At 58.9% G+C, this 18,633-nt stretch overlaps 8 protein-coding genes across 8 annotated transcripts; 5 read left to right on the top strand and 3 right to left on the bottom strand.

The window, feature by feature from the left end:
- Nucleotides 1-5: 5 nt before the first annotated feature.
- Nucleotides 6-1,229, top strand: K452DRAFT_295381 (uncharacterized protein; the record flags this gene model as incomplete). The annotated part of the gene is made up of 2 exons (XM_033541803.1): nucleotides 6-562; nucleotides 614-1,229. 2 exons carry the CDS (start codon nucleotides 6-8, stop codon nucleotides 1,227-1,229), a joined length of 1,173 nt encoding a protein of 390 aa, XP_033401530.1.
- A 283-nt stretch (nucleotides 1,230-1,512) lies between these two features.
- On the top strand, nucleotides 1,513-5,456 carry K452DRAFT_125935 (uncharacterized protein). The gene is made up of 4 exons (XM_033535233.1): nucleotides 1,513-1,716; nucleotides 1,805-2,714; nucleotides 2,763-2,878; nucleotides 2,941-5,456. Exons 1-4 carry the CDS (start codon nucleotides 1,685-1,687, stop codon nucleotides 5,342-5,344), a joined length of 3,462 nt encoding a protein of 1,153 aa, XP_033401529.1. The 5' UTR covers nucleotides 1,513-1,684; the 3' UTR covers nucleotides 5,345-5,456.
- A 121-nt stretch (nucleotides 5,457-5,577) lies between these two features.
- K452DRAFT_295379 (uncharacterized protein) lies at nucleotides 5,578-8,356 on the top strand (the record flags this gene model as incomplete). Its single annotated transcript, XM_033541802.1, has 4 exons — nucleotides 5,578-5,685; nucleotides 5,773-6,187; nucleotides 6,236-6,840; nucleotides 6,890-8,356. The coding sequence occupies 4 exons, from the start codon at nucleotides 5,578-5,580 to the stop codon at nucleotides 8,354-8,356; spliced, it is 2,595 nt and encodes an 864-aa protein (XP_033401528.1).
- Nucleotides 8,357-9,322: 966 nt separating this feature from the next.
- K452DRAFT_284197 (uncharacterized protein) lies at nucleotides 9,323-11,390 on the bottom strand. The gene has a single exon (XM_033539909.1). It carries the CDS (start codon nucleotides 11,356-11,358, stop codon nucleotides 9,574-9,576), a length of 1,785 nt encoding a protein of 594 aa, XP_033401527.1. The 5' UTR covers nucleotides 11,359-11,390; the 3' UTR covers nucleotides 9,323-9,573.
- A 107-nt stretch (nucleotides 11,391-11,497) lies between these two features.
- On the top strand, nucleotides 11,498-13,148 carry K452DRAFT_349226 (uncharacterized protein). The gene is made up of 2 exons (XM_033545584.1): nucleotides 11,498-12,627; nucleotides 12,728-13,148. The coding sequence occupies exons 1-2, from the start codon at nucleotides 11,574-11,576 to the stop codon at nucleotides 12,946-12,948; spliced, it is 1,275 nt and encodes a 424-aa protein (XP_033401526.1). The 5' UTR covers nucleotides 11,498-11,573; the 3' UTR covers nucleotides 12,949-13,148.
- Nucleotides 13,149-13,770: 622 nt separating this feature from the next.
- K452DRAFT_221346 (uncharacterized protein) lies at nucleotides 13,771-14,242 on the bottom strand (the record flags this gene model as incomplete). Its single annotated transcript, XM_033536512.1, has 2 exons — nucleotides 13,771-14,001; nucleotides 14,108-14,242. 2 exons carry the CDS (start codon nucleotides 14,240-14,242, stop codon nucleotides 13,771-13,773), a joined length of 366 nt encoding a protein of 121 aa, XP_033401525.1.
- Nucleotides 14,243-14,619: 377 nt separating this feature from the next.
- Nucleotides 14,620-15,782, top strand: K452DRAFT_125895 (uncharacterized protein). The gene is made up of 2 exons (XM_033535232.1): nucleotides 14,620-15,276; nucleotides 15,325-15,782. The coding sequence occupies exons 1-2, from the start codon at nucleotides 14,879-14,881 to the stop codon at nucleotides 15,662-15,664; spliced, it is 738 nt and encodes a 245-aa protein (XP_033401524.1). The 5' UTR covers nucleotides 14,620-14,878; the 3' UTR covers nucleotides 15,665-15,782.
- A 63-nt stretch (nucleotides 15,783-15,845) lies between these two features.
- Nucleotides 15,846-17,966, bottom strand: K452DRAFT_220793 (uncharacterized protein; the record flags this gene model as incomplete). The annotated part of the gene is made up of 4 exons (XM_033536481.1): nucleotides 15,846-16,221; nucleotides 16,285-16,666; nucleotides 16,720-17,019; nucleotides 17,072-17,966. The coding sequence occupies 4 exons, from the start codon at nucleotides 17,964-17,966 to the stop codon at nucleotides 15,846-15,848; spliced, it is 1,953 nt and encodes a 650-aa protein (XP_033401523.1).
- Nucleotides 17,967-18,633: the final 667 nt, after the last annotated feature.

Raw genomic sequence — 18,633 nt, 5'->3', positions numbered from 1 at the left:
CTGCCATGGCCAAGACGAAGCCGCATTCGAAAAAGTCCAGGAAGCAAGACAAGGCTGGCGGCTCGTCGGCCAAGAAAGCCAAAATGACGCCCGAACAGCTACTCGCGCAGGCCACGACCCTCCTCCACACGAACGAGCCCGAGGAAGCGCTCGTGCAGGCGCGGCGCGCGCTGGCGCAGCTGCAGCCCGCCGCCGACGCGCAACCCTCGCTCGCGGCGCTGCCGGCCTTGAACCTGCTGGGCGAGATCAACATTGAGCTCGGCGATGCCGACACCGCGAGAGACTACTTCACGGTGGCTGTGGCGCTGGACGAGGAGGGCAGGGTGCCCGAGGCGCAGGGTGGTGGCGCGGAGAAGTTCTTGTGGCTGGCGCAGCTCTGCGAGGAGGGCGGCGCTGAGAGCGTGGGCTGGTTTGACAAGGGCGCCGAGATCTTGAGGAGGGAGATTGCGGAGGTGGAGGCACAGAGGGAGAGTCCTGAGAGGCAGCTCCTCTTGGAGGAGAAGAAGAAGAAGCTGGCCAATGCCCTGTGTGGTGTTGTCGAGGTCTACATGACGGATCTGTCGTAAGTACCTGCGAGGAGACTTCACGCGATAATTGCTCTAACTAGGCGCAGGTGGGAAGAAGACGCTGAGCAGAGGTGCGAGGCTCTCATCACCGAGGCGCTGCTCATTGCACCCAACGTCCCCGAATCGCTCCAGACGCTCGCGTCGGTCAGGATATCACAATTGAAGCACGACGAGGCTCGCACGGCATTGAAGATGAGCATGGACCTTTGGAAAGATCTGGAGCCCGCGGACCCCAAGGTGCCCGACTACCCGACGCGGATTAGTCTTGCGAGACTGCTGATGGAGGCGGAAATGGAGGACGATGCGCTCGATGTCCTGGAGCGATTGGTGCTGGAGGACGACTCGAGCGTGGAGGCGTGGTACCTGGGCGGATGGTGCCTGCACTTGATGGCGGAGAAGAAGACGGCAGCGGAGCCGGAGGAGGCGGTCCAAGCTCTCATGAAGGCAAGTCGAGAATGGCTCACGAACAGCATGAAGCTGTACCAGATGCTCGAATACGAGGACGACCGGCTGAAAGATCACGCGGTCGAGCTGATCGAAGGGCTGAACAAGGTGCTTGGCCCGCCGGTGGAAGGCGAGGACGAGGCCGACGACGACGACGACGGCGAGGGCTGGGTGGACGAGGACGCAGCGAGCTCGGACTTGGAGATGGAGGGGACCTGAGGAGCGACAGCGAAGATACCTAGGTAGAATCTACATATGACTCGCGTTTGTTTTTTTGATGACGAAGAAATCTGGGGGATATGCGACGCCACCCACGTAGGGCGGCCTGAGTGGCGGGAGTGATGGTACACAGCAGCAGCGCAGTGGAAGAGAGTCAGTCGCAAGTCGGGTGTGTCGAGGTGCAGCGGGGCCCCGTGCGCGGGTGGATCGGCGCCATCTCTTGGTTACATACTGCTAGAGTACTTGAATTGAAGGCTAGAGTAGGCAGCGCGCGACAGATGCCGTCCCTACGCTCCTCCTGCCAGCTTCCCGGCCGCCGATCGCTTCTAGCTCATCTCTAGCCCGGGAGTCCTTCTGCCCTCCGCATACATCTGCACATGGGTGCGCAGGCACATAGCTTTGTCCCTTACTTTCCCTCTCCCATGCTCTCCCACTAATGCGAACCGACGGCGCCAATGATATGGTACTTGTTGTACGCTTTTCGCGGGTACGTTTGCCGCAAAGAAATTCCCACCAAGCCTGTCTCGACGTCCGCAATGCCTGCCCGCCGCCGCTGACCTGCTGCCCGCCGCCAGTACAACCGAGCCTCCTAAGCTATCGCCAGAGCATCCCATCCGCAAGGCCTTTGCCCGCTATGGCACCGCCACCGCGCGCCACTGGCTGCTCTCGCTGTTGCTCTCCGTCGCCGTCGCCGTCCTGCTCTGCTACCCCGTCGTCTTCCTCTACGAGAGCCCCGCCCCCGGCGGCCAACACCACCGCCCACACCATGTCTGGACCTCTGTGCGCGCGTACGACGGCCCGCCCGACGTCACGCCTGATGTTGGGATGAGGCAGCTGTGGGTCCACGGGAGCTACATGAAGGCGCTGGATTCGCGTGTCTTGCGCGAGGCATTGAGCATCCAGGACAAGCTCATAGGCCGCGGCTTTGGCTTGCCTGGCGGGCGCGCCGGCGATGCGCGGGATGGCGCGCTCGACGGTGCCTGCGCTCCGGAGGCTGGAGGCAATGCGCTCTGGGGCTACCACTCGCCGCTCATGTACTGGAACTGCTCAATGGCCGCTCTCGAGGCCGACACGGACATTCTCCACACGATCAATTCGCAGGAGGGCCGCCTGTCCTACATGAACTTTACCCTTCAGCCCACGTCGCTCTTTGCTGGGAAATCTTTCAACGGCACTCGTTTATTGGCCGCCGACGCTCTGGTGATTACTCTTATGGACCGCACGGGTGGCGCTGTCACGGATGAGTTCGACAGACGCTCCCGGATGCTCACATCGGAATCACCTGATCCGTGGTCATTCTATCCGCCAACGGGCTCCACGTATAGGCATCAGCTGTACGAATTCCGCTATCAACCGCTGAGCATCAATGATGCGTCCACCTTAATCTTGGCCTATTCTCTCATGCTTTTTTACGTTCTGTTTAGCCTGCGGAAACTCAAGGCTGTCAAGAGTGTATTTGGATTGTTTTGCACTGTTATAGCTCAGGTGGGTTCTATGGACTTGTCCGCAACGGTCTTTTGTTGACAAGGGCAGATGTTTATTTCTATTTGCGCCAGCTTCACTGTTTGTGGTTTGCTGAAAATCAATTTGACTAGCGTCCCCGGGGAGGCTTACCCGTTTGTGGTACTAGTCATTGGTTTGGAAAACATGTAAGTTACATCTCGCCAAGAGTTTGTAGTCGCAAAGTCGCAACACTGACCGGCCGCGCTAGGTTTCGTTTGATCAATGCCGTTCTTGAGAGTCCCGCGCATATGCCGACGGTCTCGCGCGTTGCAAACGCGCTTGGTGACGTCGGCCATCTTTCTCTTGCTGCCGCAACGCAAAACCTGCTTATCCTATGGCTACTTTCCAAAATAGTATCTCCCGGTGTGGCACCTGCATGCGCTTTCGCGGCAGTGGCGCTCGTGTTTGACTTTTTGTTCCACCTTACCTTCTTCGTCGCTGTCCTAAGCGTCGACGTGCGGAGAATGGAGCTCCAAGACTCACTCGACCGAATTAATCTCGCAACCCAGCGCAAGCTACACATTGCGAAGCACGAGCGCCGAACTTGGACTGAAGCCCTTGTACGGGAGAGCTGGCCCTTCAGCACGAGAACTGCAGGGACCATCGCCTTGGTTTTCTTCATCTTGGCCCTCAACTGGCATTTTTTCGACCACGATTCTAAGGCCTTTTCGCTCGTTTACTATCTGCAATGGCTGCGGAAGAGCGGCAAGCGGCGGAAGCTCGCCGACGTAGTAACTCCACCGCCCATCAACCAAGCCCGCACGCCCGAAGCATGGCTGAAGATGCAAGACCATAAAACGGCCAAGGAACTCCTCAACTATTCCAAGCCAGGTGCCCACAGCATCATTGCTAACATCTTTGAGCCTTTGGCTGTGGTAATGAAAGACTCTGACCGCCGAGGATTCAGCCAAACTCAGTCGATCTTCTTCGCCCTCCGTAGCCTCGCCGAGAGGCACTTCTTCCCGTTCGCCGTCGTGGTGGTTTTCGTCATAGCCACTGTTACTTTGCTGATGAACTACCTCCTCTGGAACGAAATACCGGACGAGGACTCTGACTCTGGGACTGAGGCTGAACTACCCCTGTCTGTCAAAACCCTTCCAAGGTCTCATGAGCTCGATGTGGTCAAACTCTGGTCCTGCGGCCAAGGACACCTAGTGGCAATAAGTTTGGATCGCTTGATCTCCATTTGGTGTCTCGACCAGCGTACCCACATCTACTCCCATGTCGTCCTACAACCGGGCACTCTCTCGCCTCCGGTATGGCCCATCATTGCCTCTTCTATCGACGATAGTGGACAATGGCTTGCTCTTTGCACAGATGCCGGTCGAGTAGCGTTGTGGAGTTTGACAGAACGTCGTTTCGTCATGTCCAAAGTTTTGAGTCTTCGCGGCCAGATGCCGATAATATTCGCCTTTTCTCTTCACCAAATGGACGATGTTGAGAGGTTGAGCTTAGTGGTGGTCACGCCAGACGGACGCTTGAACAACTTGGATTTCCGGTCCGGCCAGCTTTGGACACACCAGGTCTCCGAAGGTCAGCTGTCCAATGCGCATCTTACGTGCTGCGTTAAAGGACGGACCAGAGTCATTAGCGTTTCCAAGACCGGCGCGATCACTATGACTTATCCGCTATCCGGCGAATGGGTTTCCGAAGCTCTCGATATGAATGAAGACAGGAAGATTCCGAATGGAACTGTCTCAAAAGTAAGGTACACCTACCCCATACCTTCGCTATGTATGATAGCAGCGGTGAGGACTTGCGAGGTTGATCTCGTAGACTTACCTACGCGGACGGTCATCTACACTTTCCAGACCGGACAGATAAAGGGACAATCTCTCCGCATCCTGTATGCGCAACGAAAGATATGCGGGTGCCATTCACCCGCTGTACAGACCTTCTCGATTACATACACCGACTCGGAAACGCAAAACTGCATGATGCAGACTTACTCGCCGAATCCAGATTCTGCAAATGGGCAAATATGCCTCCGTCCGGTGAGCCTTCTGGAGGAAGGACAGGTTAGCTGCACTGGGTTCGAGCGCGCCACGGAAGCACTGCACTGGGTGAACGACCCAGGTAATTGGGAGTCGACAAAGGTGCCTTCGATAATTGGAGTGCGCAAGCGGCCAGCAACGCCGCCCGCTTCGGTCGTCTCGACGTCTTCGGATGCCAGCTACTTCGCCAACTACGCGAACGGGGGCATGAAGCACCGACGGCGCGACAGCGTTTCCCGGCTGGGCCAGCTCGGAAATGCTTCGGGGGGCAGCTCGGCGAGGCCCAACATGTCGCGAACGCACAGCTCGGAGACGGAGGAATGGGAAGCGTGGACACTCTCGGCAACGGGCGACCTTCACACGACGCCGCTGTTCCCGGGGGACGCGGCGACGGAGGACGAGGAGCAGCTGTTTGTGGCCAAGCCGGGGCCGATGGTGCGGGTGGGCAAACGCAGCGTGGCGGTCGGGTTTGGCAACACGCTGAAGATCATCACGCTGGGCAACGAGCGGTTCGAGGAGGGCACCAAGGCGGTGGATCCGGCGGTGGTGTCGCTGGCGTGGAGGAAGCGGGCGATGGCGCGGCGGGCCGGGCCGGCGGCGCACATGGCGACGGAGTAGGGGGGACAAATGTACTCAATAGTAGCTAGACCTGGTGACTTGTACCTAACAAACAAACTACCTAATGGATGCCTCAGGATGGCCGAGGCAGCGGCACCGCAACAGCACAGAGGGCAGCTCGGGCCGGAGTTAAGCCGGCGACGGCCTCGCAGCGCTGCAGCTCTCCGCCTTCTCGACCGCTATTCGACGTCAGTCAAACCACATCCAACCCTCCCATTCTGCCGTCAGTAACGATGGGCCGCAAGCCGAACCAGCTCATCCTCGAGTTCTTCGAACGAGGCCCCAAACTCGAGGACGCCAGCAACCGCTACCAGCACACATGTCGCTCCTGCGGCGAGAAGGTCTGTAGGCAGTCGCGCATGCACACCGCTCACTGCCCCACGCACGCGCCTCCCCGAAAGCCCTATACTGACCCGGCCACACCGCAGTTTCCCAAGGGCCGCATCGACACGTTGACGGCGCACCTCGTCAAGAAATGTCCCGCCCTGACGGAGCGCGATCGCCAGCGCGCCATTCTGCAATTCCACGACCTGCCCGATCTGCCCTCCAACCCTGCTGTCCCCAGCGCTCAGAATGGCGCGCAGAACGGCCAGCCGATGACGCTGCCCTTCGCTGCCCCCAAGGAGGGCATGAGTGCCCTCGAGACGCTGGCCGAGGTCTCGCGACAGCACCTCGACCTGTCCGGCAAGCGCATTCCAACACCCGCCGCCGCCGACCACCAGGAGAGAAGGGGCTCCATCAGGAACGAGGCGCTGCAGAACGGCGGCCAGGTGTTTGAGGACTTCCTCGTCCAGGACGAGAAGCCCGGCTTCGACGACAACGGCAATCTTCACGATGCCGCCTGTGAGTTTGCCGAAGTCGCAGACCTGATCGTGACTGACAGAGCCGCAGCCGCCGGCGCGCCCGACACCTCTAACACCGGCCAGGCACCACAGTCCATCTACCAGTTCGAGCACCTCCCCACGACCCATGGTTCTCCACAACAACAACAGCAGCATCCCGCCATTTCTATGGCGCAGCACAGCCCTTCATCCACGGCGCAAATGGCCCCTCACCCGTCGTCCTTGGTTATGGCTGCCTCTGCTGCAGAAGAACTTCGCGCGGCGATGCCGAACGCCAACTACACAATGGAGCAGCCAGATGTTAATACGTCGAATGCGGGTATATCGGACAAGTTTTTCCACCAGCAAGGGCGTCCCAACTGGTCGCAGGCCATAGACCCTATGCTGCAGAATTCCAATGGAGAGCAGTCTGTCGAGGGGCAAAACGGACAAAATGGCACAGCCGGCCATGGCAACAATGCGGCAGCCTCATACCCCAGGCCTATTGCGATGAATCCGAACGGACATCAGGCACATTTTACAACGGATTTCAGCATAAACCAAAAGCCGTCCAAGCCCAAGGTCAGGGGCAGATTCACCGACAGCAGACGCAAAGAGGTACAGGAGGTCAGGAAGCGCGGTGCGTGCATTAGATGTCGCATGTTGAAGAAACCGGTAAGTTTGAATAAACGTTGGCAGAAAGGGCAGAGCTCACAAAGCATAGTGTTCTGGGGAAAGCCCCTGCAGCACTTGTCTCAACGTAGAGAGCGCGCGTCTCTGGAAGCAACCGTGTATTCGTACCCGCATCGCAGAGGAGTTTAATCTGTATTCGGCAGGCTTGCATTCCGTGTTGGCTTTCCATAGTGTCAGCTCGGCCAAGGCGAATGTGCGTTTCGAGCACATTCCTGGACGGATCGAGGCCACACATCACCAAGAGGCTTCTATATATGCCACTTTTACCACGCTGAAGGGGTTCAGAGGAGTCCACGCTCCGATAGACCCGGCCATCATTGATGCCACGATGCACGTCGAGAGTATTCAAGACGTTGAGATTATCGACTCTGATATCGATGACATTGGCGGCAAGCTTGAACTATACATGAAGCGCATAGCCTCTACCTTTTTCGAGAATGAGACATCGCCTTTCATGAAGCCAACTCTGCTGATGGCTCAGCGGCTCAGTGAGAACAACAAGGAGGGTCTGCTTTCCAAGGTTCTCGAGCTGTGGATAGCGACCCGCATCCTCGTCGACCCGAATCTCAGCCTACAGCTGTTCTTCAACCATGCCATGCCACCTTACAAGGATCCGGTCATTCTCAATCAACAAGATTTGGACTCTGCCGTGTCGGCTTCCCGTTTTGCGATAGACGTTGGAACTCACCCCGATTCCTACAATCTCATCACGCAACAGATACTCGGCGCGACGGAGAAGCGTGCTGCGAGCCTGAGCAAGTTCGTCATGAACGACCTTGAGCGCCGCTTGCTGCAGCGGCAGCAGGCAAACCCCTTTGAGACCTTTTTGGTTTCAATGATATTACTGGCGTGCGTGGAACGCATGTGCTGGCTCTTCAAGACGTGGGAGAGCCCCGCACAGCCCGTGCAACCGCGTCCGTACAGCGTTCCACCGCCTGAGCGCGATTTCAAGGCAGAGCTCGAGGCCAGCATAAACAGCCTCAACCAGAACTCGGATAACCACGCCTCGGGACATGGCAACGGCACTGCCGCGCAAGCCCATGACGCAACCTCCACTTCAGCCGCAGACGCGACGCAGGCGCCCACCGACGGCACTGCTCCCGGATCAGCGCCAGATGTCCATCACGCCGGACATCCGCGGCCGAACCCGTCGCGCTGGCCGCTGGACAAGCAGCCACCGTACTACAGCCAGCAGGGGGAGCGTTTCAGCGACATCTTGCACATGCTGCTGAAGATGCGGGGGGTGCCGCCGAAGACGACGACGGAGCCCATAACGAACGTGATAGTGCCGATTGACAACCAGACGAACAACAGCACGACGAACGCGACGATCAACCCGGCGTCGGACGCGCTGGCCAAGGAGTGGTTCGCCGAGGTGCGGATTACGCCAGGGTGGTTGTCGGAGCGGCGGCAGAGCGGCTTCAGGGGCGAGCGGCCGGACGAGTGGGAGGCGTGCCTTGTTAGTAAAATATTGGTGCATGGGGGGTTGGCGCCTTAGTGTGTATGTGTGTGCGTGGGGGGGGGGAGGCAGTGAGGGGCGGAAAAAGCAATGATTTTTTCCTCGTTTTGCTTTGCTTTTGTTTTCTTTTTCATGTTTTCTTTTTTTTAATTTCCTTTTTGCTTTTTTTGGGCTGCTTCTTTACTTTGCTTTTTCTGGGCTGCTTCTCTGCCTTGCTTTTCCTTGCTGTGCATCTGACGTCTAGCGTCGTTGACGTCGACGTTGCCGCTGCTGGTTTCGATTCGTTGAACTGGGGCCGGTGAGGGAGGGAGCAAGCAAGCAAGCAGGTCTGGTGCTGGTGCTGGTGCTGGTGCTGGGGTTCGGGAGTGGGAGCAGGGAGCTGTGGGATTTGCGGGTTTGCGTTGTCGGGGTTGGGGGTTGGGCTTTTTTCTATTGTTGTTGTGATGGTGGTTGTTACATGGCAAGGCAGGCAGGCAGGTAGGTGTCAAATGACGGTCTGGTCTGGTCTGGTCTGGTGGCTGGCTGACTGGATGACTGGATGAATGGCCGAATGGTTGAATGGCTGAATGGTGTAAGGTGCGGTGTTGTGGTGTTGTGCGGTGTGGTGTGTTCGACTGGTGGCGTGCTGGTGCTGGTGCTGGTGCTGGTGTAAAAGCATATCCTTCCTTTCCTTTTCCCTTGTTCATTCTTGGAGCAAAACGGCGCGATAGCGCGGTGCTAGTGGTAGGGTAGGGTCGGCGCGGTACTAGAGAAATCAGGCATTGGCGTTGGCGTTGATTGGGTAGGTAGGTAGATAGTAGATACTAGATGGAGATGAGAACGAGGATAGGAATGAAAGAAACCAGGTAGAGATTTTGTCGTTTTTGCTTGCGGCTTGTGGCTTGTGCGTGAGATGGATTGATTGGGAGGTTGTTGTGTTTGGGTTTGTTTATGTGTTATATTATTAAAACACGGGTAAGTGTGTTGAACATACTTGTGCTTGTGCTTATTGTATACTTGGTTATACTTGCTTATGTTTAGTTATATCTAACGTATCTATGGAATTGTCTACGTATCTTGCTTCTTGGCTCTTGGCTCTTGGCTCTTGGTTCTTGCTTCTTGGTTCTTGCTTCTTGGTCTTGGTCTATGGTGGTGGATAGGTAGGTAGGTAGGTAGGTAGGTGGGTGGGTACAGCAGGAGACTTTTACGGAAACGGGAGGGGATGGAAATGGTACAAGACATAAAACACGTATACAGTACACAGACAGTATAGCACACTACGCCTCCTTCTGCACCTCAGGCACCAGCTGTGCAGCCGCGTCCGCCTCCTTCTCCACCTCCACCTCCACCTCCACCCCCTTCACCGCGCCCTCCTCCCTCCGCCGCAAAACCGCCACGCCCTCGACATGCCCCGTCTGCGGAAAAAAGTCAAACCCGCGCACGCTCTCAATCTCGTACGCGCCCTCGCCGACGCCAAAGCCCGCGTCCACGCCCTTCATCCCACTGACTAGCACGCCCACGTCCCGCGCCTGCGTATGCACGTTGCAGCTGACGTACAGCACGCGCGCGGGGCTGTAGCGCAGCAGCTGCCGCAGGAACGAGTCGTCGCACCCTTTACGGGGGGGGTCGATGACGACGGCTGTTTCGGCGGCGGGGGAGGTGATGGATGCGAAGAGGTGGGCTGCGTCGGCGGCTAGGAACGAGGCGTGTGTGGGTGAAAGGGCGTTTAGGGCGGCGTTTTGGGACGCGGAGGCTATGGAGGTGGCGCTGATGTCGATGCCGAGGGAGGAGGGGAAGAGGGGCGAGAGCGTTATGGTGAAGAGGCCGGAGCCGGAGTACGCGTCTATGAGGTGTTGGATTGGGGTCGTGTTTTGAGAGGGGGCGGTGGGCGTTGCGGTGGTGGTGGTGGTGGGCGAAGGCGGCAGGATGTGCGAGCGCACGTACTGCGTAAAGGGCGAGAGGATGCTGTTGTTGTTCTGGAAGAAGGCGCCCGCGGGATTCGAGAACTGGTAGTCGTCGATGAACTCGGTGGTAGTGCCATTAGGATCGGTGACGCAAGTTTTCTCATGGAAGTGGGTTCCGCGGTCCTCGAGGATGGCGTCGTCGCGGGGCGCGGGCGCCGGGTCCTTGGGCAGGCGCTTGGTGCTCTCGCGCAGCAGCAGCGTCGCGCCCTTGGTGTACCTGCCCAGCTCGGCAGCGACGCGCGCGCGCTCGCGCTTCATGCCCATGCGCACGGCGTCGGTGCCGATGGGGCAGTCCTCGATGTCCATGGTGTGGCGCGTGCCCTTCTTCATGAAGCCGATGGGCGGCACCGCCTCGAAATGCCGCTTGATGCCGTTGCGCCCGTCGCTGCGCTTCATGCCGGGCGGGCCGTCAAAGTGGGGGGTCAGCTTGGTGCGGTAGCCGTACTGCAGCGGCGAGCCGATCGTCTCGCCCACGGCGGGCACGAGCTCGGGCGGGAGGTCGGAAAAGTTCTTGTACGCTTTCTCGACGATGGTCTTTTTGTGCGCGAGCTGTGCCGCGTACGGCAGCATCTGGAATTGGCATCCCGAGCAGCTGGCAAAGTACGGGCACCGGATCAGCGAGTCGTCGCGCTGCGGCGATGGCTCCACCACCGACACAAAGTCGGCCGTCGTGTAGCCGTTCTTGGGGAAGTGGCGGATGACTTTGGCCTTGACCTTGTCGCCGGGCGCGGTGAAGGGCACGACGTAGATCTGGCGGGAGCCGGGCAGGCGGGCGAGGCCGTCGCCCGTGGACGAGATCTCGTCGACAGTGACGTCGATCTCGGAGAAGGGCTCGGGCAATTTTTCTTCTACTTCGCTCTGCTCGTTCAGGCTGTGCTTCTGCAGCAGCGCGGTAATGTCCTTGAGCAGGACTTCCTCGTGGGTCCCGTCGGGCTTGCCCGCAACCTGCTCTTTCTTCTGCTGCTTCTTGAAGCGATAGCTGCGGCCGTCCTCGTAGGCGCGCTTGGGGGCCGACGAAGCCATGGCGTAGGTGCGGGAGTGAGTAGTAGTACTGGTAGTAGCAGCAGCAGCAATTCTCCGAGCTGCAGCGCTGATCATGGAGGTAAATTGACGGGGAAGACAAGAAAAATTATTGTCAGCGACAAAAGGCGCAATGGTGTTGGTCGGCGCGGCGAGTCGCTGTGGCTGTGGCTGGAGGAAAATCTCTCACCAGCCACAGGACAAAAGTGACCGACGACGGCAGATGCTCACAGAGGTTCAGAGGTTCAGAGGTCAGAAGGTCCCCCATCGCCATCCACCCATTGACGCCCGCCATGAGCGTCTGCCGCCCCGCACGATGCCTCTTCGCCCGGGCATCCACCACCCTGCCCGCCGCCAGTAGCACCACGGCCGTCCAAGCCCGCGCCTTCCACGCCTCGCCCGCCCACAGCAAGAAGCGGCGCCCGCACTACCCCTCGATCAAAGCCGCCGACATGGAGCAGCTGCAGAAGCTGGCCGTGCAGCGGTACCCCAAGTACACGAGCGAGGAGAAGGACCTGCTCAAGGCCAAGTACACGGCGGGGCAGTACGCGGCGATTGAGGCGGCCGAAGCGGCCATCGACGCGCGCGACCTGCTGACGCAGAGCCGCTCGCGCGACGGCGACCCCATGGCGCTCAAATACACGGCCGACGAGCTGCGCCGCCTGCAGCCCGTGCTGGACAAGAAGGCGAGCGCGCCGCTGGACCCCTACGCCAGCTACGACGTGCGGCCCAAGACGGACGACGAGATGGCGCAGGCGCTGGCCATGTACTACGTCGACGAGGGAGAGCGGCTGGAGGCGGCGTCGGGGGGCGAAGCGCCCAACAGCGCCGAGGACGAGGAGGCGGCGCGCGTGCGCTTCCTGCGCTTCCTCGACGACCCGCGCACCTTCATGCACGCCGACAGCGAGGCCGGCTACCGCGCCCTCAGCGACGAGGCGCTGACGGTGCTGGCGCCCGAAATGCCCAAGATCGACGGCGTCGTGGCGCCGCGCGGCGGCTCCGACGGCGACGACCCCCAGCGCAAGCGCCTGATGCAGCAGACGGGGCTGTCGGGCTTCCAGCTGCGCAGCCTGCGCGTCAAGGTCCTGCACGACCACCGCGTCGTCAACCAGACCCGCCTCGGCAAGGTCCAATCCTACTACTACCTCTGCATTGCCGGCGACGGCAACGGCATGCTCGGCGTCGGCGAGGGCAAGAGCACCGAGTCCACCGAGGGCCGCCAGCAGAGCATCTTCAGCGCCATCCGCAACATGCGCCCCGTCACGCGCTACGAGAACCGCACCATCTACGGCGAGGTCGAGGGCAAGTGCGGTGCCGTTGAGCTGCGTCTGAGTGCTCGCCAACCTGGTACGTACAATCCCCAACAATCCCTAAACTATCTTTACCCCCCCTCAAACCAAACAACAACAAAGCAAACAGCCACTAACGCCCCCCTCCCCCCAAACAGGATTCGGGCTCCGCTGCCAATCCCTCATCCACGAAATGGCGCGCGCAGCCGGCATCCACGACCTATCCGCAAAGGTGCTGCGCAGCCGCAACAAGATGAACACGGTCAAAGCCGCCTGGCAGGCTCTGTTGAACCAGCGCTTGCCTGAAGACATCGCGCGCGCACGCGGCCGCAAGCTCGTTGATGTCCGCAAGGTCTATTATGGGGGGAAGGTGAATTAGTTATTTGGGGAGGGAGGGGGGTTTTATGGGGGGTTTTTTCTTTGTGGGGGAGCGAGGAGGTGTACGTTATTTGTGAGGCTGACGACGATGTGAATGGATGGGATGGGCTGGGATGGGATGGGAGGGGAGGGGTGTATTGTATTCGTAGTTACATACGGCGTGAAAATAGCGCAGCGCAGCGCAGCATAGCGGAGCAAAGCAGCGGAGCAGAGAATCAACGCGAAAAAGCAACGTCAATTCGAGCATATCATTTCATACCATATCAAATCCCGTTATATCAAGACATCAAACCCCCAAAGCAGGACAGCAAGACAGCACAAAGCCGCGTATACCGTACGAAGTACCGTGCCGCACGTACGTATAGCTAAGTACCTACCCAGCTAGACAAGCTCGCAGTTGTAAACCCGAAAACGCGTCTCCGCCTTCCGCACACCTCGAGAGCTCTTCTCTTCGTCCTCTGTCCTGTCCTGTCCTTTCTTGTCCCTTCCGCACGCACGCACCTCCGCGCTCCCACGTGTACGCATCTCGTCTCCTAGCTAGCTAGCTAGCTGCCCTCCACTGTGCGCGCATAGGCGTGCCGCGTGCGTGCTTAGGTGGGGATGTGGCTGTGGCTGTGGCTGCGCGGCTCTGGCTTGCTTATTGCTTGTTGCGTGTTGCGTGTTGCTCGTCCGTGGTGTGTCGGTATTCGGTGTTCGATATCGCGATAGCTCGATAGGTGGGGTAGTCCGTCCATCCGGGGTGGTTGTAATGCTGGCGGTGGGAGTGGTAGGGTGCGCGTCTCTCTCGCTCTCTCTCATAACCCCGCACCGCACACACACACTCTTACTCCACGTCCACGTCCACGTCCATGCTCTCACCCTCCCCCATCCCCCCCTCAAGTCCTTCACCTTCACCACCCTCATCCTCGCCATAGATCTGCTGCTGCAGCACGATGCTGTAGACGCTGGCTTTCAGCAGCGTGAAGACCAGACTCGTCTTGCGTTCGAGGCCGCGCAGCGCGTCGAGGATGCCTGCGCTGGGGTTTTGGGAGAGCGTTGACAGGAGGGCGGAAAGCTGTGCGAGCAGATGTGAGCATGCGGAATGGGTGAGAAGCGAGGGTGTAAAGCGGAAGGCAAGGAGCAGGAACGTGAAGAAAGGAGACAAAAGCACACAAACATACATCATTCAGATTCCCAGCCAACCGCGCATACTCGTCCAGCACCTCCTGCTCAAGCGGAGACAGGGTTTCCGGGCCCGGAGACGCCGGGGGAGACGTGCTTGCGCCTGCGCTCGCGTTGGGCGTGAAGTCTGCCATTGCTGTTGCGGCGGCGTTGTTGTTGTTTGTTTGTTGTTGTTTGTTTGTTGTTGTTGTGAGGTTTGCTTTGCGATTTGTGTGATGTGGTGGGGTAGATGTCCAATGGAGGAGGTTTGACGGGTGGGGAGGTAGGGTGAGGAAGGTGGAAGCTTAGAAGGAATAGAGGAGGCCAAGCACTGTTCCAATGTTTTTGTTTTCGTTGTCGTCGTCCGCCGCCGCCGTTGTCGATCAGCGCCGGGGTGGTGCGGTGCGGTCTTGGCGCGTCTTGGCGCGCACTCATGGTGCGAGCGTTCTGGCGACTCTCTACTGTACAGTTACCCGGCGAGGCATTTTATGTATAGGCAAGTGACCTTTTGTACAACACGACTACCCACCTCAACATGCCTACACGAATCACAGACAAAACCACAGCAGCTAAACAAACACCAAGCGAACGCTCATCATTTCCCCCGCGCCTCCAGGACAGAGAGACAGAAGAGACACGGTCCCCAATAAAGAAAAAGGACTAGGTAGGTACGGTACTTCTAGGTACGTCGTCGTCACACACACACGCCTACTTCCTACACACCTGCGCTCCCGTCCAGTCCAGTCCCGCCCCGCTTCGGCCCGCGCAACGACATCCACTGGGCTGCATCCATGCACACACCTAGGTCCATGTCCCCGTTGCCGCCCCAGCCCCAACGAGCCGAACAGCCGCCCTCGCTCGTCTGGACTCGTCCATCCCCTTCCCTCCCCTCTGCATCCCCACACACCACCACACCCCACCGCACCCCACGACGAAGCGCTCGCTCACCCCCACAAACAACAGCAACAGGTACCTCCTCCCCCCGCCCCAGCCACGCACGCACACACGCGCAGAGACGCAGCGTAAGCGGGCCCGAGAAGAAGACAAGAAAACAGGAAAACAACAACGCAAAATCAGGATTTCGGCCAGCAACAGCAAGAAAAAAGCAAGGTCAGAGACAGCTAAAGGTTAGAGACAGAGAAGTGAAGAACGCGGAAACGAAAGAGGGAAAAGAAAAACCAAACCACAGGTAGAAACCCCTTCAAACGCCAGAGCCCAAAGTGACCGATCGTCGCAGCTGCGATTCGCCCGCACCTCGCCGTGCTTGCCCGTCCAGGGGAGGCACAGAAACAGGCGTGCAGCCCTGGGCCGAGCGTGTGCTACCGGCTTCGATGATAGTAGTAAGTAGTAGTAGTAGTGGTCGTAGTCGTAGTAGTTATTGTTGTCCGAGCAGCGAGCTGGTGTATGCATGCAGTCCCCCCTCCCAAGCAGACCAAACAAACAGCAGAAAAGAGCGTGAGGGAAAGCGAAGTCGAAGCAGATGTGCAAAAACAGATACCCCGCCCGCACTCGACTGTACGCTCATGCCTGACGGACGGGCTGTCAATGCACAGCCCGTCGCGTCCGTATCGATATGATTTGTGGAGAGCGCCCAAGTGAGAAGAAAAGGGGAAAGACAGCAGCCACCAATTCCCATGGTTTTTCGTCGCTTTGGAGACGGATGTCAAAGAGACTCCCGGCCCCGACGCTCGTGGGTCGGCTAAAAGCCAGCCACCGAGCAAACTTTTTTCAACCTCGGCGCTCATTGCTCATCCTTCGCTACCTTCCCTCGGCATTCTGCCCGTATCCTCCGCTCATCTCGTCGCCCTCGTGATGCAACGTGACACTGTTGAACTCCTCAAACGGATCGTTGACCGGCTCGGTTCCTGGAGTTTGAAGACCAGAGTCCAGCGGAACGCCCTTGACCTTCGAGGCGCCAATGTCGACGCTCTGGCTCTCCTTGACATTGCGGAAGTTGATCGTGTCGATGCCGGTGCCTTGGTTCGGAATCATTGGCGGCTTCATGTGGCGCAGCAGCGCCCACTGCGTCGTGCGGAAGAATGGATGCGCCTTGACATCAGAAGCACCCGCGCGGGAACCAAGACGCTTCAGTTCGTCCTTGATGAGGAGCTTGCGGATGAGGGACTTGCAGAGACTGACGTGCTGTTAGCTTTCATGCGATTCACGTAGTACATACAAAGACCGGTCATTGACTTACTTGGAAATCTGCGGCGCGTTGGAGCTTTCGGGGAATGGCACCTCATCCCTCAGGATGTTCGCAAACGTGGCGTTGCGGTTCTTGCCCTTGAAAGGCGTGGTGCCGTACAGCATCTCGTACACCAAAATGCCCAGCGTCCACCAGTCGACGGCACTGGTGTGGCCGCAGCCCTTGATGACTTCCGGAGCAATGTACTCTTCGGTACCAACAAACGAGTTCGTGCGGAAGTTTGCGATACAGGACTTGGTGTCGATGGTGGGGAGGGAGTTGACCGAGTTGCCCTTGCTGCCAAGGATCATGGTGGGCCTTCCGCCGAGGTCGGACTGCTTGGACAGGTCAAAGTCTGACAACATAATGTGTCCGGACTGGTGAAGAAGAATGTCTAATACAGTTAGTTTCTTGCTCAGGGAGAGGCGCGCGTGAAAGTGTACTCACTCTCAGGCTTCAGGTCGCGGTAGATGAAGCCCATAAGATGCAAGTATTCCAGTGCAGCCGTGACTTCGGCAGCATAGAATCTCGCCGCATCCTCGTCGACGCACTTGTTAGGGCGCGTCTGCAGTGCCCTGAAGAACTCTCCGCCGCTGCAGTATTCCATGCAGAGGTACAGGTGATCTTCGGACTGGAATGAGTGGTACAGGGTAACGATGAACGGGTGGTTGCTGGTGGCCAAGATCTCTTGCTCGGCCAGCGCGCGCTTGATCTTATTCCTCTTGATCATCTCCTTCTTGCTGAGCACTGCAAAGGGTCAGTAGGCGCAACCGGGTCGCAAACCGAGCATGTCACATACCCTTCATGGCGTACAGTCTGCTAGACTTCTTCTCGCGCACCAAGTACACCTTGCCCACATCTCCCTTTCCGATCAACTTGATCTTGTCGAAACTGCCCGGGCCGACTTCGACGGTGCGCACCTTGATCGAATTCGAGCTATACGTTCTCCTGAATGCTAGGCTGTTGCGAATCTGGCCGGGAGAGGGAATGGTACCCTCTCCCGAGGGAATCGCGAGGTGGTCGTCGTCGACAGCCGTCTCGACCATGCTTAGCGCGGAGCTGTTTCCATGTTGTACGAGTGGCTGCTTGCCCATCTCCGCCGTTTGAGGGCGATCGCCCGAGCCACTCTTGGAGAAGAGCCCCTGCGCATTCGGCGCCGACGCCACACGACGCAGCTTTCGCGCCAGTTCTTCCTTGCCAGCCGTTGTCGCTTGGTCGCCAGATACTTCTACGTCCTCGGCCTTGGTGATGGCAATCGGGGGAGTGTCTGGCGGAGAAGGGGGCACGCTGCCTTCGTTGTGGTGGCGCAGGGCGGGGGGGCCCTGATGGATGAAATAGGGATTCGCGTGCGCGGTCGGGGACATGCCCTCGTCAAGCGGGTTGCCCTCGCTGGCTACCGTGGCTGAGCGATTGCGGCCGATGTGTGGCAAGAAGCGCGACTGGCGGAAGCTGGACTTGTTGTCCGACTTGGAGTGCGACGAGGCGCCATCGCCGCTGTGCTTGGTGTCGATGCTGTCCTTGCTGCTGCCTGTGTTGATGCGGAAGAAGTTTTTGATCTTCTGCGAGACCTGGCTGTTGGAGCCGTTGACCTGCTTGTTGGTAGAGATGGGCGCGCCGGTAAAGGCGCGCTTTTCAGCCGACGGGGTGTGCGAGTGCGTCGAGTGGCCCGACGACGAGTTGAAGAGCTGCGTCATGGGGAGAGAGCGGGCCCGGATTGACCACCGGAGCTGGGTGCGGTGAGTACAAGAGTGAGCGGTCTGGTGTGGTTGGCTATGTTCAATGCACGCCTTGGTAGGTGGAGGACTTTAGAATGGGCCGGCCCGGATAGATGCCAGCTCAGTGGGCCATGTCTTTGCTCGACGCGGAGCAGGGATGGCGCTGCGAGTACAGGCTCGAGTGAGTGAGGCAAAGTAGTGAGGATGGGGAGTCGTGGCTCGTCAAGTCGAAGATATGGGTGTGGAATGCTACTTCGGCCAAGGTGGGGATAAGGTGCGCGCCGGCTTGGCGGGCGAAACAGCTGCCGAAAGGCGCGGCCTGGACTTGAGGCTTGGCTACTCCGTACAAGACTCGGTGATCGCCTGCTGCGCCGCCGTGTTCCCCATCATCCTCCAGTCACACCAGGCCCGCTCACGGTCCATGAGGCGACAAACACGGCCCTGCGGACCCCCGGGGCCCCCATAGTAGTTGCTGCTGCGCCTCATTCGCCTACAATACCTCGTCTGCTCACGTCCGCTCACGTCCGCAACCCGCGGGTGACGGCTCTCTCTCCTGACGTGCCCGATCCGTAATCAACCTCTCCCTGACGCCCATCTGCCCGTGCGGCTGCGAAGCTTTGAAATCATAGCATCAGGCGTTACTGCG

The sequence above is a fragment of the Aplosporella prunicola genome (assembly GCF_010093885.1).
Source record: "Aplosporella prunicola CBS 121167 unplaced genomic scaffold K452scaffold_4, whole genome shotgun sequence".
NCBI classification, from domain to species: Eukaryota; Fungi; Ascomycota; class Dothideomycetes; order Botryosphaeriales; family Aplosporellaceae; genus Aplosporella; species Aplosporella prunicola.
This window is presented reverse-complemented; position numbering and strand designations above follow the sequence as displayed.

Coding starts and splice junctions, on each gene's coding strand:
- K452DRAFT_125935 (XM_033535233.1), top strand. CDS start 1,685: ATGATATGGTACTTGTTGTACGCTTTTCGCGG. Junction 2,715..2,762: donor TTTGCACTGTTATAGCTCAG/GTGGGTTCTATG, acceptor TGACAAGGGCAG/ATGTTTATTTCTATTTGCGC. Junction 2,879..2,940: donor GTCATTGGTTTGGAAAACAT/GTAAGTTACATC, acceptor CGGCCGCGCTAG/GTTTCGTTTGATCAATGCCG.
- K452DRAFT_284197 (XM_033539909.1), bottom strand. CDS start 11,358: ATGATCAGCGCTGCAGCTCGGAGAATTGCTGCTGCTGCTACTACCAGT.
- K452DRAFT_349226 (XM_033545584.1), top strand. CDS start 11,574: ATGAGCGTCTGCCGCCCCGCACGATGCCTCTTCGCCCGGGCATCCACC. Junction 12,628..12,727: donor TCTGAGTGCTCGCCAACCTG/GTACGTACAATC, acceptor CCCCCCAAACAG/GATTCGGGCTCCGCTGCCAA.
- K452DRAFT_125895 (XM_033535232.1), top strand. CDS start 14,879: ATGCACACACCTAGGTCCATGTCCCCGTTGCCGCCCCAGCCCCAACGA. Junction 15,277..15,324: donor AAAGAAAAACCAAACCACAG/GTAGAAACCCCT, acceptor CGATCGTCGCAG/CTGCGATTCGCCCGCACCTC.